This window comes from Rhinolophus ferrumequinum, chromosome 22 (assembly GCF_004115265.2).
Source record: "Rhinolophus ferrumequinum isolate MPI-CBG mRhiFer1 chromosome 22, mRhiFer1_v1.p, whole genome shotgun sequence".
NCBI lineage: Eukaryota > Metazoa > Chordata > Mammalia > Chiroptera > Rhinolophidae > Rhinolophus > Rhinolophus ferrumequinum.
The window spans coordinates 38550535-38570449 of record NC_046305.1 but is presented as its reverse complement, the minus strand read 5'-3'; the positions used below and the strand labels follow the sequence as shown (position 1 = coordinate 38570449).

The 19915-nt window shown below is 33.5% G+C and overlaps 1 protein-coding gene across 1 annotated transcript in view; it reads right to left on the bottom strand.

Moving 5' to 3' along the window:
• The window catches only part of LOC117015062 (CAP-Gly domain-containing linker protein 1-like), a 44970-nt gene extending 25744 nt beyond the window's left edge, over positions 1–19226 (bottom strand). The window contains 5 exon segments of the mRNA XM_033093446.1: positions 17382–17458; positions 17461–17691; positions 17694–18047; positions 18050–18091; positions 19007–19226. Coding sequence (XP_032949337.1) covers positions 17382–17458; positions 17461–17691; positions 17694–18047; positions 18050–18091; positions 19007–19226 — 924 coding nt within the window.
• Between the last annotated feature and the right edge of the window lie 689 nt (positions 19227–19915).

The window sequence follows — 19915 nt, the reverse complement described above, 5'->3', positions numbered from 1 at the left end:
ATGTTTAAGGAAATTAACCAAGATTGTTCATCTCATCAATTGGAAATTCAGGACTCAAAGCCATCCTTTTTTAATAAGTATATTAAATTATGTCTACTTTTATAGCTGACCAAATTGACCACTGATTCATTTTCACAGATTCCAAAAATCACATATATATATATATGTATATAGTTTGAAATTTTGTTTGTATTGTTAAAATTAGATACAGACACACACACACACACACACACACACACACACACAGATATACCCAGGGTGCCAAAAAAATGTATACAAGAGGACACTTTGGTCAATGCTGCTGAAGCAGTAGTTCGCAGTAATCAGAAGTGTCTGGACGCTGATGATAACCACTTTGAGCACCTCTTGTAATTGCAGAAGTCAAACGTGACTTGTGTTCATCTTTTGTTATCAGTATATATTGAGTATTATGAGTTTTTATTTTTTAATTAAAATTTATTGGGGTGACAATGTTTGGTGAAGTTACATAGGTTTCAGGTTTACAGTTCTCTAGTACATCAACTATATATCACATTGAGTGTTCACCACCCAGAGTCAGTTCACCTTCCATCACCATGTATTTGACCCCATTTACCCTCATCTACCGTGTTTCCCTGAAAATAAGACCTAGCCAGACCATCAGCTCTAACGCGTCTTTTGGAGAACAAATTAATATAAGACCAGGTCTTTGCTCCAAAAGATGCATTAGAGCTGATGGTCTGGCCAGGTCATATTTTCGGGGAAACACAGTACCATCCCCTCCCCCTTTACCCTCTCGTGACTACTAACCTATTGTCTATGTCTATGAGTTTTTGTTTCTTTATTTGTTTGTCTTGTTCCTTTGTTGTTTTCAGCTCTATATCCCACATATCAGTGAAATCATATGGTTCTCACCTTTTTCTGTCTAATTTATTTCACCCAGCATAATAATCTCAAGATCCATCCATAGGTTTTTACTTTTCTTAACATGTGCATACAGACTTACCTATCTCAGTATGGAGACTATGCTAGACATTTGTACTTTGGCTGCTGGAAGTCCTTGCAAATAGTAGCAAGGGGGAATTCTCTGAGTATTAATTACATGGCATGTCCATTTTTGGAGTAAACCTTTAACCTAAGGGAGTCATTTGTCTGCCATCATTTTGATTTTGATTGTGTAATCTCAGTCTACTTTACTACCAGAGAAGCAATTCCTTCCCCTCCACTATCAAAAAATAATTTTTGGAACAATTTAGAAGTCAGGGTGATCTTTATGTTGAAATGAAACTGACCCACTGTTTTCTACTGCATTTCTAATTGTTCAGCTGGTTGCATATTCTTTTTGGAAGCTTTAACATTTCTGACCCTGTTTCTGCTTGTTCCAAAATGACATTTGAGTTTAGAGAATGGAGAGAAATTAGGAATTACCATTCTGTGTGATACCATTTGATCTGCAACTGACTGCCTGCTGAAAAGTAAGGGAAGTAGTTGTCAACAAGATTTAAAGTTACTGTCAAGTTTACACAGCCACACTGTGTAAAGGTTGCAGGAGGAACATGATTTTGTTGAAATTAAGTACCAACAGCTACTGGACCATGGATATGCACGTTGGTTATCATTAATGTTTGACATCTGAGAGGTTTAAGTTGTTTTTCTTGTCAGAAACAAAGTGCCCAACAGTACGATCTTCATCAATTTTCTTTAAAATTTATGGTACATAAAGTTTGTGTCTTTGAATCTAACATTCAGCAAGAGTACATTTTCTCTTTGTTAACTATTTTACTTACTGAAAGTAAAAAAGACATAGGTTGTTGAATTAGGAAATACTTTGGATTTCTTTCAGTGTGAAATTATTTTCCCTAAAATCATAACATAAATTAAAAATATGTATAGGTACGTACACAGATATAAATACAGAAAATATAGATATAGATAGACACAGATATAGATATGGGTAAATATCTCCTGGGAGATAATGAAGATGTCTTCATATGTTGGATCATTTTGGTTTCTTCCTTGATATTAGAATAATATATATGTGCTAAGAGGTTGGTGAAATTAGGAATAATTAAAAAGAAATAGAAACTTAAAATTTCTATAAATCAATAAATGCTCTCTAAATTCTTAAAATATGCCAAGAAATTTTAGATTTGAAGATGAGAAGACAAATATGGCACACCTTTATCTTCAAGGAGTTTACAACTTAGTAATTGCAAAAAGATCATTTTCTCTTTTTGAGAGTAGTTGGTATTTATTGTACAAAAGTAGTCACATTATTTTGATTATTTTCGTAAGTGAAACAGAATGTTACAGTTCTGAAATACATCATAATCTGATGGATAAGACAAGCAAATGATCTGATATTTCCTCATGTTGGTTATTGCCTTACAAATGTAGCCCAAGATTTACAAAATCAGACATATTCATATATTGATCCCTGGAAATGTTCCAGAATTTTTGAATTAAAAAAAAATAATATCTCATTTGTAGGAAGCCATAGATCTATTCCTAACTTGTCACTAATTTTAATATTACTTTTTAAATCTTATCTTTCTTGGTAGGAGTCTAGTTTCTCTCTAGATAAAAACTATCTTTATATGTCTAGTATACAGTATTATTATTAGTGTGTGTGTGTGTGTGTGTTTGTGTGTGTGTGTGTGTGTGTATTGCTACACATCTGGCTTGTCTTTTCCCAATTGTTAACTTCAGTAATTATAGAACATTTAGTTAGTATGAAATATATCTCTAATCAGAGCATCGTTAACATGGCCAATTTTCCATTCTAACACCAGTTACAATATCGCATGTGCAAAGTCCTCTAGTGGCTTCACAAAAGAAACATTGTTACGTAAGAAATATGAAGACAGTACTTTTGTCCAAGTATCCAGGACAGTATCTGGTACATAGTAGGCCCTCAATTAGTTGACAGATTAGAATTATAATAAAACATTACTATGCATCTCTACCTATGTGACATTCTTTTAGAGTACTAAAATTAAAGAGAATTGTGGAAGTATTCAAACTCCTTTTGCTTCGTTTAGGTTAATAATAAGAAAGCATGGGTAATATTGGAGTAATCTAATTATGTCAACACACTAGCTTCCATCTTTCTTTTGATGCATACAGTAGTCTTAAAGGTATGAGAATCCAAAGACAAATAAAAGGTAAATTATACAGAGTCGCCCATCAACTATCTGTAAAGTGCTTAGATGGTACTAATAAACAACTTTATATACAGGGTGTATATATAACCTATGAAAAAGTGCCATTTCCAGCAGTTAATGAGTATGGAAATTGCACAATTCCTCTAGTAAAACCAATTTTTATATAGCTGCTGGAAAATTTTTGAAGGTTAAGGTTTTCATGTGTGAAACTTTAGGCTCCAGTTTGGAAAAACAGCAGAGGCTCAACTCCAGCTGTTTAAAATACCTCACTAGAAACGAAATCACCTATATTTCCATATGCCCCTTGAATTCTACCCTTCTGGTTCTAACGAACTGTCATTTGATTGAAACACAGCCTGTTTGTTTTTATAGCAGCATAATAGAGATAAGTGGTCTGATGTGTAGTTACCAAATAGTCAAAGTATTGAAAGCAAAGCAGTCTCTCTGATATTTATCTCTGTAAATCTGTCTCAATTGATATATCAGTTAAGAGTGGAAGAAGTAAACCTGGATAAAAATTTTCCTTTATTTTTGCATCTTAAAAGGCAAATGTAAGTTATTGAATAGAACTAATGACAGACAACATGGTTTGAGATTATATAGTCCAGTGGTTCTACTCAACTGACTACATTTTCAGAATCACTTCATCTCCACTAGAATGACTATAATAAAAAAGGCAGACAACAAGAATGGTTGGTGACAACGGGAAGAAACTGGAACTCTCATATACTGTTTGTAGGGGTGTAAAATGGTACAGCCACTTTGGAAAACAGTTTGTCATTTGTTTAATAAATGTTACATAAAGTGTTACCATAAGACCTCAGCATTTTCACCCCTCGATATCTACCAAAGAGAAAAAAAAAAAGAAACCCCACAAAGATTGTATGTGAATGTTCACAGCAGCACTATACATAATAACCAAATGTGTAAACCATGCAAATGTCCATCAGCTAGTAAATGGGTAAATGTCACGTGACCTATTCATACAATGGATTTATATTTGACAATAAATTGGGTGAAATTGTTAATACATGTCAAAATAGATGAAACTTATCAACAGTCTGTTAAATGAAAAAGAGGCTGGTTGCAAAAGATATATTGTATGATGCTCTATATATGAAATGTCCAGAAAAGACAATCTATGCAACAGAAAGTAGACCTGGGGTGGCCTAAGCTGAGGTGGGAAGAGGGCGTGACTACCAATGGCATCATGTTTCTTTTGGGGGGTACAGAAATATTCTAAATTCAGATCATGAGGATAGCAGTTAAACTCTGTACATTGACTAAACATCATTAAATTGTGTGATGAAAATGTGTCAGTTTTATGATATGTAACTCATATCTCAATGAAGCCTTAAAATTTAGATGCTGTCTCCTCAATTTACTACTTGTACTTAATTAATTATTTTTGTAGTACTATAGTATATTCATTTCTTTAACTTTCTTCATTAGCTTCCTTTGATGACAATTTTAGGGTATGCATATGTGTGTGTGTGTGTGTGTGTGTGTGTGTGTGTGTGTGTGTGTGTGTTAGGTTACAAAGTACTTTTATAGATATAATCCTGTTTTATGTTATTCCAGAGAACACTGATGGGAGTTCAATATATAGAATTTCTAAAAATGTAATTGATCATTTCATTTTTAATAGAAAATTTGTAGGAAACAATAAGGAATTAGAAAATGCTGTCAGTATGGAAAGAAAGACAAAATTAGTATGATAAAAAATTCTGAAAGCTGATAAAAACATTGTGTAAGGGTGTCATTATGAGCTACTGCTTCTAGTTCTTTAGTGTATTGCATGCAATTTTGTTAATATGTCACTTACTCGTCTACAAAAGCCAAATACAATCTCTACTTACATTTGCATTTGAAAACAGCTCTGTGGAATGACATCATAACTGCTCAAGAAATGTTCTCTAAAATCATATACATTTGTTTCCTTTAAGGACCCAAAGTATATAGACAATATTGCCAAAATTTTGTTAGTCAGCATCATAATAGAACAAGTAGAGGTATGATTTCAGTCTTACATGGGCCTTTATGCTCTTCTATGACATAACCAGGTATATTTAATAAATAGTATTGTAAAAGTGCAACAAATACAATGAGATCATTGTATGTAGTTATTGGTCTTGAGAGTAAAGAAACTCTGTGGGAACTTAATATAGTTAGGAAAGATCAGTCATTCTCATGTTTTCTGTGATTCTTGACCCTGCTTTTTCATTTTCAATTACAATTGTTCCACATTTTATTTCTATGGAACACAACACTGATGTAAACTGATAACCTAAATTCATTGCAGTTCAAAGAGGGCATTATTTATACTACGATTATAATTAATAAATACTTTGAATTGCTTGTCTTGATTATAATACATTACTTATTAGGTAACTATCTTTCAGCTTCAGTGAGTAAAGTAAAATTTTAGCAAATACCTAATGACAGATTTTGGTCTTTGGAAGTAATTTTGAGAGAGAATTGCTGAGGAAATTGGCAGCTTAATTGGTATCCACTGTTCTAAACAAGGTTTTCAAAAGATTCTTAAATAAAAAATAGTATTGAAAAATCATATTCATAATATCAATTATAGTACTCTCCCTGAAATAATGCTCAGTAAACATACAAACATTCAAAATCCTTATGAAAGAATTATAAATCAGCGGGGCAATTCAGTGAGACATATTCTAGGGAATGGCATTAAACATTTCATCTTCCCTGCTATCTGGCTTATATTTCTGACTTTTCCTTTTAATTACAAATTTTAAAAAAAAGAGAATAGCAAAATATATAAATGACACTGTTTGGGAACATATACAAATGTTTTCTTATTTCAAACAGCATTTTAGACATAAGGAATAATAGCTGGCCTATAAAGAATAGAAACACTTTGCAATGTTACTAAAATGGCAGGGACTCTCAAAAAAAGTTTAAAAATCACTCAACCATTATCCCGTAATATTTTTTGTTCTGTCTCTAGTGGTATTTTTAGCATGGAAAATATTGTGTTTGGCATTTATTAACTTCAATTTGGGAATTTTTTTCAAAGCCACCAATCATGACTTCTACTTGTTTTAATGACATTTTGGTTGAATTTATAATATAAGTTAGAAAAACCTGATATATATCCTTTTTTTAAATGAGTGATCATGGTATCAAGGTTGATATTCAATCAGATCTTAAAATAGTTAGTGAGAAAGAAAATTCAAATGACATTAATTTGAATTAATGTTAAAATTCTTAAAGATATACATAGAGAGTGCCTATTGTGAGCCAAGCACTGTCTTTGGCAAAAATGTGAGATCTCTTTTTTTAATTACAGGCAATCAAATAGTGAAAACAATAAAATATGTGGAAAAATATTTTATGACTATATGTAAACAATTATGTATTTTTGTCCTTTAGTTAATGTTATATAAAAACAAAGAATAAAAATTATATATATATATGGTTCTGTAATGTAAATTTAGGAGTTCCACTTTTTGCTTGTATTATTTTCCATACCACTTTACACTTTCTTTTTAAAGCTTTCTTCCCTTGTCAACATTCCTCTTACATTATACTAGTACGTAAATTCATTAATTTCACCTTTAAATGTCTATTTTCCCCTAACCCCATATTTTATTCTTAACTCTCTTTCCAATGACAGTGATTATGTGATATTTTCCCCGCTCTTTTATTTTCAATCTCTCTTTACCTTTATATTTAAATGTGTTTGCATAAAAATATATAGTTGTCCTGGTTTTTTATTCTGACAATCCCTCCCTTTTACACTGTGTATAGTCCATTTATATTTAATAATAAGTATCGATATGACCAGATTTACACATATCTTACTATTTGTTCCTATATATTTCATTTGTTGTTGTTTTTTCCTGTCTTACTTCTTCCTTGCCTTATTGTGGGTGAAGTGAATAATTTTCAGTTTTTGTGTTCTATTTTGTCTTCTCTATTATCTGCTTTGCTCTACCTTTATTTTTTCCTAATTGCATGACTGATTACAACATGCATGCTTTAGTTATCACAATGTCTATAAATAATATTCTCCTCCACATACAATGTTAAAACACTACAAGAGAATAATTCTATTTATTTTCCAGCATTGTTTGTATTCTTTTTTAAACTTTTAGATGTATTCTAAACCCAGACGCACATTATTTTTTTCACTTTAAACAATCTTGTGAAGAAAAATATGTGTTTATGTATCTACAGATATTTATATAATAAAGATTTTAATATGTCTCCTTATATTTACTCACATACTTATATTTGTTTCATGCTCTTTTGTCCTTTTTGCAGACCCTTCTTTGATCTGGAATGTGTCTCTTCATCTCAAGAACTGTTGGCTGTTCTTATACCATAGGTCAGCTGGAAATGATGCCTGTCAGCTTTCATCTGACAAAAACAATTTTTTTTAAAAAAAGCCTTTATTTTGTTTTAATTTTTTAACATATATTTTTTTCTGGGTATAGAATTTTAGTTGGCCAGTTTTGTTTTAGAGAGTTTCCTCCACTTTCCATTTTTTGGAATAAATTGTATAAAATTGATACTAATTCTTGTTTAAATATTTGGTAGAATTTGTCCAGTAGAATCACCTAAATCTTGAGATTTCTTTTGGGGAGGTTTTAAATTAGGAACTAAATGCCCTTATTGGTTATAGTGATATCCAGGTCCTCATCTTGGTTGAGTTTCGATAGTCTGAGTTTTGAGAAATAGGACCATTTCTTCTGTGTTTCAATGAACAATTTCTCATAGAATTCTTTTTTACTTTTTGTAATGACTATTAAATCTCTTTTTGTAGTCTTCATATTGGGAATGTGTCTCCTCTCTTTAAATTTTTCAATCTTACTAAAGGTTTATCAATTTTATTGATTATTTTGAAGAACCACCTTTACATTTCATTGATAGGCTCCTTTTTCAATTTCACTTATTTCTGCCTTTATCATTATTAGTTCTTTCCTTCTGCTTGCTTTGTATTTATTTTGTTCTTTTTCTAGTTTCTTGTATGTTGGAACTTAGGTTATTGATTTGGCACCTTTCCTCTTTCCTGATGTAAGTACTTAGTGCTATACATTTACCTCTCAGCACTGTTTTGGCTGCACCTCAAATATTTTGCTATGTCATATTTACACTATAATTCTGACCAATGCATTTTCCATTTAGAGTTGCCCTCCTAGACCAATCATTTTAGCAGTGTGCTATTTAATTACCGAGTGATTTGAGAGTTGCCTTCTGTCTTCCTATTATTGATTTATAGCTTGATTTTATTAGAGTCAAAGAGCGTATGATTTGATGCTTTTCGATGTGTTAATATTTATCTTATGACCTAGGAGAAAGTTTTATGGGTGTTTGAAAAAGATTTTATTCTTCTGTTGTTGAGTAGAATGGTCTAAATATGTTAAAAACATACATTGGTTTATTGCTTTGTTCAGATCTACATCCATCCAGATATTTTATATTAGTGTTATGAGTTTTATCAACAATCCCAATTATAATTGTGAATTTACTTATTTATTCTTTCAACTCTAACAATATTTGCTTCATATATCTTGAGGCTTTGTCATTTGTTGTGCACACATTTAAGATTGTTATATACTCTGTGTGTGCTGTTTATTTATTGTTTTGTAGTGTTCCTCTTTGCCGTTAGTAAATTTCTTTGCTCTGAAGCTTACTTTATCTGATGTTAATATAACCATTCCTGCTTTTTGAAGTAACTTATTGCACAGTATATCTTTCTTCCATCTTTTTACTTTCCACCTACTTATGACAATGAATTTTAAGTGTACTTCTTAAAAATGGCATATAACTGGGACCTATTTTTATCACTCTTAACCTCTGCCTTACAATTAATTATTTAGACCATGTGCATTAAAGATACTTATTAATATATTAGGGCTTAATTCTGTATTGTGTTATTTGTTTTTTTCTGTTTCTCTTGCCTTGCCTTCATGTGTATTACTTGTATATTTAAAAAATGATTTTACATTGATTGATTTATAGCGTGTTTGAATATATCGCTTTCCATAGTTTTCTCAGTGGTGACTATAAATATTTGAATACACATGGTTATTGGTCTACTGGCATCAACATTTTACCACTTCCAGCAAAGTGAGGAAGGCTTACTTCTATTTAGGTTTCTTTATCTTCCTTACTTTTAAATATTATTGTCATGAGTATCAGATGGTGTTACAATTTTTACTTGAATTATTACATACTTTAGAAAACTCATGAGGAAGAACGTCTTTTTTGTTTAATCATATTTGTACTCTTTCCATTTTCTCTTTTTTCCTGATGCTACACAATTGTTTCATTTCTCAATTCCCCTTTTTTGAAAAACTTATTTTAGTCATTTCTTAAGGCTAGTGACAAGTTCTGTTCATTTTACTTTAGGTGATAATGTCTTTATTTTTTCATGATTCCTGCAAAATAGTTCCACTGAATGTAAAATGTATGGTAAGTAAGTAAGGAAATGTTGTAAGAAACATTTGCAGTAAGAAAATGTTGTGTTACTTTCTCTGCCTTCCATGATGTCAGATGTTTCATTTCTCTCTGGTCATTTTCAAGGTGTTTTCCTTGCTTTCAGTCTTCAGAAGTTAAATTATGATGTGCTTTAGAATAGATTTCTTAGGGTTTACCTTACCTGATATTAGCTCACTTGCTTTAACTTGTAGTTCATTATTTTATTTTGCCAAATTTGGGGTTTTAAGTTATTATTCTTTTAATATTCTTTCAGCCTCACTGTCTTTTTTCCTTGCATTCTTGGACTCTGATGATACAAATGTTTGTTCTCTTGTTATTGACCTACAAGTTTCTGAAGTTCTGTAATAAATAATAAGTGACCTTTAAAGCTAGAACTAAAGTTAGAGAGTTACCCAGGTAAAATAGGGAATGAAATAGAGAGAATATCATGTAGAAAAGCTTGAATGTGACAGATCAGGATAAATGAAAGGCAGTGTAAATTCAAAATTAATGGCATGTAAGAGGATAGTAGTAGGTTTAGACACTAAATATCCCTAAAGTGGTAGAAAGACAGTGAATGGTGTTAACCAAGGGAATGGAATGTATTTGGCAATATCACTTGGAATGCTATGTCAACAACTGAAGCAGGAAGAAGAAAAAGAGATTGGATGGGAACAGATGATAATAGTGCTTCATTTTGTATCAGGAAACTTATGCCCGATAGTAGCTGGGAATATTTAGCAATTTTGGTACACAGTTCATCAAAAGCTTGATCACGAGAGAAGGCTTCTACTGAACCAGAACTGATTCCAAATCATTAGCATTTTTAATCACCATTACCTATCTATCTTCCAAAAGAAAACTCCCATCCCAGCTGCATTTTTCAGCATGGTAGACAATCCAGAACTTGCACTAGATATAATGACATGGAGTTAGCATAAACAATTTAGAACAACACCATTCTAAACACACATAACTAAGCATTTAATTTACATTTAATGGAATAGTTCTTCTATGTTAAATCTAATCATGAATATTAATGGGCCTAAAGAAAGCATTTTGCAAAATAAAATAGTTAAGATCAATAAGATGACATTAAGAATACATAAAATTGAATATTCAAAAGAATAACGATCAACAAGTAGGACATATTCTCTTTTTCAGTTATATAGTCAATGACTAGATTTTAGATAGTTTGGCCAAAAAAGAGTTTTTATGTTTTTCTGGAATTAATTGACCATTAAAGAGCTTACAGACACAGCAGTTTCTGTTGAAGCGGAGTAGATCAAAAACAATCTATATTTGTTTAATGGATACTACTTAGTGTCACACAGCTTATTTTCCAAATATGTCAAGGATGAAATCTACAGTTTACTACATGGTTTGTGGAGAAAGGTGGCAAAATTGAAGAGAGGCAGAGAGAGGGAGAAATTGATGTTAGGTAACTAGTATTTGTGAGCAGTTATTATTTCTAATAGTATATCAAATAGTTTATTTACGGCCTTGAAATTAATCCTTACATAAAATAATTGCTCCTGAGTTAGAACAATATATGATCTTGGCTTTGAAATGAACACAAGCCTTATAATCCACAAACACTATCATGTTTCCTTTTTAATTTTAATTTATATTTTCGTAACTATATTACTTTTTGCTGGAGGTTTTCTCCATTGTTTATATATTTTAATCAACGTTTTCAGTTTCTTTCTCTGTCCCTCTTCTCACTTTTCTGAAAAATAAATCTAATATTTAAACAATTGCTTCCAATAGGCCCCTAGACCTTCAACACAGACCTAGGATGTAAAAATGTGTTTTGGAACTACTGTGATATGATGACACTGGGCATCCAATCACCAAATGTGTTGAAAAGTTTAATTTCAAATTGTGTTTCCTCAAATTGTGTCTGCATAATTTTCTAATTTCCTGAAAGAATTAGCCTAGCTAAAATTCAGCAGTTGGCTTCCTTTCAAGTTCCTTTCGTTACTGGGATTATAAAGAAGATCCATTGCTCTCCCTGTCTTAAGTGAAGGAATTTTAATTCCCAATATCTGAAGCATTAATCTCTTGGCTGCTCTAGCCTTATTTAAGACTTGAAACCATAAAGACCATGAGTTTAGTTTGATTTGTTTTTATATTTCTGGTCCACATAAATTGTTTGCTTATTTAACTTAGTATTGTTATACTTAGTCTAAGTAAAATTGTTTTTTTTCTATGTTGTATTAACTATTGACCTGTTTGGAGTAGTATGTGTAGCAAAAAGCCAACTGACACAACTTTCATGACTGAGGTTTACAGTTCATCATGCATTTCATTTGTGAAGAGCATGCTCAAGTGTGTGGATGTGGGTCAAGTATATAAAGCAGACAGCAAGTCTTTGTAACTAAAATAAGTATGGTGATGATTTTGAATGATACTGAATGCATATCATGTAACTTATAAAATCTTTTTATCTGTCATTTTTTCTACTTTTATTATTCCTGTTCTTTCTAGTTCAGTTGAACAGATTGGAATGTAACATATCCAAATTGCATTTAACAGAATTCTCAAGAAATATTTTCTAAAATGATTTTTCACACTTGAAATAGTGCACTTAATTTTTAATGCCCCACTTATCCTACCAGTTTTCTTTGAAAATGGGTAATGATAGATGTAAACACTCAACACACATCTAAAACTGACTAAATATTTTTGCTATGACTCAGACTGCACGAGCTCCAATATCTCCTTTCTGACTTTTACATCTCATTATACAAACCCTCTTTTACTCTTTCCCAGTGAAAGCATTAGTCACTTCACAGACTGGGATTTTATAGTCACATTTTAAGCACATTAAAGTGACTGCTATAAAGTAATTGTTTACTGGGTAAGTTCATCTTATAGGAATCAAAAAAGTTTACACCTGCATTTCCTCTTCAGGAGAAATTCATTTTACAGTAGTCACTGTCCAGGAAAACTCCCCTGTCCTGTTATCTTGTTCAAAAACAAATTTTTATGTACTTTTTTTAATTGATTATGGTTTCTAATTAACTAACTCCACAGAACTCTTCCCATTTATAAGGGTTATCTGACCATTAATGTGGAAAATTTGACATGTGCTGCATGTGTTAATGAAAATGGTCACTGGCACAGCATCTTCTCCAACTGTAAAATACAGGACACAGAAACACTGATTAGTCACCATGACAGAATGAACATTTGAGAATGACTTTTCTTTGCATATTGTTAACAAAAATCAATTAGAAGAATGCATAGAAATCAATATAATTTGGTATAGGAAAAGAAAGAAAAAGAGTGCTTATCTGCAAGCTTTGGCTTACTAATTTTTATTATTATTATTATTTTTCATTTTGGCCTTGCAATCTTGGGAGAAGTCACTTAGAAAGAGAAGTAATAAAGGTCACCTTCAGCTGCAAGAATCGCCTTTTTGCATCTTTTCAGAAGTACGATGCTATCAAATACAATATATAGCGAAAAGGTACATCATTGGATTACTGTGATATTTTATAAATAAAATTTGAAAATTGCTTTTTGACAATAAACCAAACAAGGAGTATTTATTGTGTTCTTACCTTTCCTCTTACCTACAATTTATTATTGTTTTTTTCTAGTTTTGTGGTTGCTTGAAAAATGTCAAACCCAGCATTTTGTATTATTTTTGAGACCTATGAATGCCACATAGCAAGGTACTGAATCTGTATTTAAAAGCCCCGATGCAAATTAATTCCCTAATTTTGTATGTTTTTGAGAAGCTCAAGAGAATATTTTTCACCTTTATTATGACACATAGTTTAATGAAACACTATAGAGGCTGTAAATCTATAACTTGCCTATCAGAAGTAGTATTATACAAAATTATACAGAAGGGATTTCACATGGTATTTTGAGCCAAGCTTATTATTTAAGTTTTGTATCATTCTCTGACAATTGACTATGGTACTCATTTTGGAGTGGTTTGATCTTTTCATCAAAAATCCTATAAATTATTAAAAAAACAATACAATACAAAATACAAACAGAAAAATTCAAAGGAACATGAATTCCATTTAACTTAGTATTGTTATACTTTAATGAGCTACTAAGGTCTAATTTGGAAATATGTAAGCTGCACTATATACTTTCTTCATAATGCTTATCAGATTCTGTATTTTTATTTCATTTTGTGATTATTAAATTGATATTTTCTTCTTCACTAAACTGAAAGTACCTTCAAGAAGAACTGAGTTTAGTTCTGTTTGTCATAATCTTTTCCATTACCAAGCACAGTGTCAGTCATGTAATAAATACCAGCTGAATGGACCCATTAATAAATGAAGGATCCAACCCTTATATCTAATGGGAAAAGTCTCTGTATTCAGAGATCAGGATTGGACTCGCCTTTCAGAGTAAACATTTGCTTTACTTATAGGTCATTTGAACACTTCCAGCTCTTTTTTTTTAATGAAACATTCACATTTCACAGGATATCATAAAATTGAACATTTACTTTCATTGGCTCCTCGCAAAGAGAATAACTGACAAATTCATTCCTCCTTTCTTCACTTTTATGCCTTGGATCCAATCTTGTGATTGAGTCTTATAAATTCTATCTCTTTGATGGATTTAATATCTTCTCTTTCTCTTCATTACCTTAGGCACTTGGTTGGTTCAGGCCTACTTTACTCCAGACAGAGTATGACAATAACCATGTACCTGTTCTTTCTGTCTTAAATCTTGAGCTCCTAACTATCCTACAATTTCCGATCTATCTCCTCAGAATTGTGTTCTCAGTCATTGTCCTTCCAGTTTGTATCTCTAAGCACTACAACTCTCCTCTTAGACAGATGGAGAATACTCTTTTCCACTAAGAAAAGGTAGGATAAAGGTAGGATAGTGGTTAAGGGTATTGAAAACAGTAAACAGGAAGGTTGAAATGGTTTGTTTCTGCGGAGTTAAGGGATATGGAGTTGAGAGAGCTCAAAGAGAAAGGTGAAATTTTGGAAAATCTACCGAGTGAAATAAAAGTTAGAAGATATGGGAGCATTGTTGGTCATCACTGAAGGCATACGAACATGATTCAACAGTAGGTATTTATAATGACAAGATTCACATTATGTGTGTTTCTCTAGTAAGTTTAAGAAATTGCATTAAGAATCAAATAATATTTTTTTAAAAAAGACAAAAAACACAAAAGAAATAGCAACAATAATCAAATGTCTACTCTTGATATCTGATCACCCACTAAGACTTACAGATTTTATTTTATTTATCTATATCTCCTATGTATTGTCACTATAAATCTCGTTTAGTTCATGCTTTTTTCTGTCCTGGAATATGAAGTGACTTTTCTAACTTACTTCAATCAATTATTCAAACTTTAATTCAATATTTATTTATTAATGCCTACTCTTTGTAAAGCATCATGCTAGTCCTGGCATACAAAGTGCAGTATTGTGTTTTATACCCATGATATATTTGATTTTTGTCTATGATTCCTGACCATAGCTCCCAAGCCCTTGGGATTTCCTAAGTGTTGAGAAAGACAGTGGTGTCTCTTGTTATGTTAATGAGGTGACTTTGGAACCCCACCTAAGGATGGGAGGGTGGCTGCCAGAACCATGTGATGAAAGTTGGGAACTTTCAGTTTCAACCTGGACCACCAGGGAGGAGACAGGGCCTTGAGGTTGTTTCAATTGCCAATGGCCAATTTAGAGTATTAATTTCCATTTCAAAAATAAAGATTTTGAGGTTTAAAGAGGTTCAGTGGATCGCCCAGTTGAATTTGATATGGAAAGAACTGAGATTTGATTTGATTTTTTAACTGAGTTTCAAAATCTGAGCTTTTTCAACTAGAACAGTTTAAGAAACAGTGTTTAAACCGATGTCCATTTAGTTAGAAGAAATAAACTTCATTCAGCAAATAATATCAATCAATATTTTACTCATTGTGCATAATGGATCTTTGATAAGCTGTCCTAAGAGAGGATTAAAATATAATAAATAATTTGGAGAAATCAAATTTAAGAAATGTGTGTTAATTTTCATGTAAACATTTAATTTAAAAAACAAAACAACATCAATAGCAAACTGCAGGGCTTTTAAAAAATCACATTCTAATCCCTCTGTCCTATCCTCAAGATTCAGAAAGACTCAAATGGTCCTGAGACTCTATATTTTTAATATAAATCCCAGCTACTTATTGTATAATTAGTCATGGCAATATTTTGACAACCATTGTTCTCGAATCAGAAGATTATGAAATAAGAGCTTGTTTTACTATTTGTATGCAAATATTGGAATGAGAAATACTTGCATTGTCCTGTTACTGGCAATTTGACTATCATCAGAATTTCAGGATGTCTACACAGTTTTCAACCAGACTTCACATAAAGAATACTAAAGAAAAAAAATAATAAAGGGCATGCATTGACAGAATGTGTCATACTTTATTCTGCCAGATTCTGAGCAGAATTTGACAGACATACTTATCTATCTAGGACTTTGAAAGGAGCACAGGTATTTATCTACAAGAAACTTCAATAACAGAAATAAACTGTAACCTTTGAGAGAGGCCTCAGGAGACATGGGCATATAAGATGTCCCTTTTCATTATTGCTCAATAAATAAAAATGTGGTCTTTAAAAATTTCACTGAATCTATTATTGATATACAATAGTTTTCAAACTATTCCAGAGTATCTCCAATGCATAAACAAAATTGCTGGAACAAAGGTATTATTTATATAAACATCGCCGACCTTAATAATAGAGGGTGCTTATAATTATATGTACAAAAATATATTGCACATAATTATATCTATCAACTTACCCATATGCTATGAATAGAGGTAAATAATTGTGACATTATCTTACATTTTTATACCGTATAAGTTGGAATTAATTATTTAAAAATTAACTTTGAATTTTGATCTCTCTGAACTATTAATATAAAGTTCTTTCATCAGTTTTTATAAAATTATATTACACGACGGTGAAGATTAAATTTGGTGCATATTCTTTTTTTCAATAGAGTAGTAAGATTGTTTTATATTCTTTTACATCATTTCTTCTTATTGTTTATAACTTATGTGTTGCACAATTAAAAAGGAACTTCATACATTATATTTATATTATAACCTATGTGAGATAACCTAGATTTTGAAATTAGAATTGCCACTGTTTTCATCCTTAAGCTTAAATACGATCTATGTTATCAAACTAGTAATGCACTTTAAAAATACAAATTTACCACTTATTGGTTAATAGTAATGTACAAGTATGTATGGCAAAATACATGCTAAATTTGTATCTTAATTCATGAATGATTGAATGTGGGTATACAAACCTTTATATTTGTTATTTGATACATATACTTATAATTTTGCCTAAAATGCAATGCATTTTAAAAAGTACTCTAATGTTTACAAAATTTTTGTATGGGATCCTTATGAAAAGTTCTAGTAGTGTAGACCACTCAGTTAAAACCATATCCCAGAATATAAAATATCTGATATCTGTCAAAAAAGAGATGAATCCGTTAAAGAGGGGCTCTGCTTCTGGGTTCTGGGTTCAGCTGTTATTTTTTTATGTCTTAGTCTTTTTTTTTTTTTTGATAGAATTTAGTCATTACATACAATTTCTTCAGGATACAAATGTTGACTGCTTTGAAAGCGACATGCATGGACATATTAAAGTCAATGTCTCAAGGTCAGATTATGCAGTTAATATTAGAGTATACCAATAAGCATTTTAATCTGTAACCAATCTGTGTTAAGAGAAATATCTACATAGTTAAGTGCCCTCTTACATTCCCAGGGTCTTCAGAAATCTGGCTCTTTTGCTCAAGATCTCCTTTAGTAATTGATTCTTCCTCAACCCGGAATGAAGGTCCTCCACTTTCCTTTTCTCCTCAAGTTGGTTGAGAAGCTCCGCCTTCTCCCTATCAACAATTTCCACCATTGTTTGCAGATGGTCCATCTTGGCCTCCACTTCTAGGACATGCTGGTGGTGTCTGTCCCAGGCCAGAGCTACCTCCTGCTCTCTTTCCCCCACATGGCTTGTGGCCTTAGCCACCTCCGCTCCCTCTACGTAGATCCCGTTTGCCGGCAGCTGCTCGCATGCTGCTTCCTCTCTCTTGGGGCTTCCTGGAGGACAGTGGCACCTGAAATCTTTCTGGCATCACAGGAGGAAGTTGCAGTCAATAATCCTGCCCATCTGGGCTTGCTGTTCACGTAGGAGACTAACGAGCTCATGGAGCTGAGAGAACAGACAGATGGGCTGCGCTTCAGGCTGGTGGTTGTGGTCACCATCCTCACAGCGGTGGAGGTGGCTTTGGCTGGCATAGTGGAAGGAAAGACAATTTTAGTCACTTTATGGATAGAAGAAAACAGGCCACTTTTGGGTTGACACTGAAAATATCTTATTCCAGCAACAGTCGCTTCATTCTTCTCAAGAGGCTCATCTAACTCCACACACACCATTCGCCCTTGGTAAAGTCTGTCTCGCCAAGAAACCAAACTTGATCTTATGCCTGCACCTTCCTCAGCCACTTTAAAGGTTGGATGAATATGTCCTTTAAAGGTTCACATTGGAGATACCGAACTCCTGCTATTGAGCCATCATTCTTGTCTATGGGCTCATCGAAGACAATCCCCGCCCACTGGCCTTGTGCAAACTGGGTTTCTCCAAGAAATTAGATAAATCCAGGCTTGTTTCCATGCACGCAAATACGCTCCCCAACTCGAAAGTCATCCACACACTCCTCTTATGTCTCAGATGATAGATTGCTTGCTTGATGCTTTTAACGGAACAATGTTTTTTTTCCCCCGCTGGATCTGCAACAGCAGTAGGTGTCTTCAAGGTTGTGCTTCCAAGGTAAGGACCTGAGGGGACCGTCAGCCTGCTTGGTTTAGCGTACTCGTTGTCCTTAGTATGCAGAGCGGCTTTTCCGTTTTCCAACCATTGACACACCTCTGGGTGTTTCTGTAGTGAAGGCTGTCATGCGGGGGACCCTGCGGGGTCTGCGGTCCCATCCCCACATAAGAACGCAGGACATGGTGAGGCCAAAAAGGAACACCCACGGAGCCATAGGTAGGGGAGTCACACCACTATACTCTCACTGACGGCTGGGTTGGAGACACAGGAACCAGGAGCAACACAATTCTCAACCCTCACTGTGCCGCTTGCAGGCTCAGCCACCATCTTCTTGCTAGCTCCCATTTTTTTGCTAGCCTAGCCACGGCAGTTATATTAGTGCCCAATGGCTCACTGGTTACAGCTGACGGCCAACTAGCCACAGCTGATGGCCATTTGATCACAGTCGAAGGCCATTTACTACCTGAGCCAGCACCTTTCTATGTGAGGCCGCGAGCCTGGAAACTGCTTTTTGAGGCTCTGTCCCCACACTGTCTCTGGGTGAAATTGAACTCTTACTGGCCAGGCACTGCCCTGGCCACCAGCTTTTGCTTGAGTCCCCCTGAGTCGCTGCCAGGGATCCCACTGCAGCAGCAGCAGCTTCAGCCCCCTGGCTGCTCTGCTCAGGCTCTGGCAGGGAGAACATGACGCCCGCCAACGCAGATAACGTCTTTGTCTTTCCAAGTTGTTTCAATGTCTTTGTCTTCTGTTTCTCTAAACACTTGAGTGAAAGACTCATTCTTAGTGAAACAATTAATATATTTCATATGAAGAGGAACAACCACCAGCAGCTTGATTAATGGAGGTAGGCACTACGGAATCACCAAGCGAAGATTGAACACCAGTAGAAAGGGACGAACTGAGAAGAGGAAACAAACAACACTAAAATAAAATAGTAAGTGTAGGCATGAATATCTCTAGGGCAAGAATACAAAATCAAAGACGGAAAAAAGAGCAGCACAAAGTGAATGAAACCACTTCATGAGACATATTGACAGAAATATGGCTAAGACAGCCTTAACTTTCCCCTCATCTTGACTAAGCTTTGGACAGGTTTATTCAGACACAGGCCCCTCATCTCCCTCTTCTAGGAGCATTTAAACTTGCAATTTTAAATTTTTTCTCTGCTCCTTGGAGATGTAAATCTTCTCCCAGCCTTTGCCAGTTTTACAACCTAGCAATGTCTTTCTCAAGAATGTGGGAGCCAGGTCTTTCAAATCTAATCATGGAAAGATAGTGCCTCTCTATCCCGGTCTCTGTGGGAGGGCAGAAACCTAATTTCTGCACGTGTAAATTAGCAAACAAAGAATAGATATCCTATCACATTGACCAACCTCTCCACAGTACTTTTCCACTAGATCTTCTCAGTGCTTAAAAGCTCCCACCTTTTGTTTTAATGGAGTTAAATTCAACCTCTCTCCCCTACTG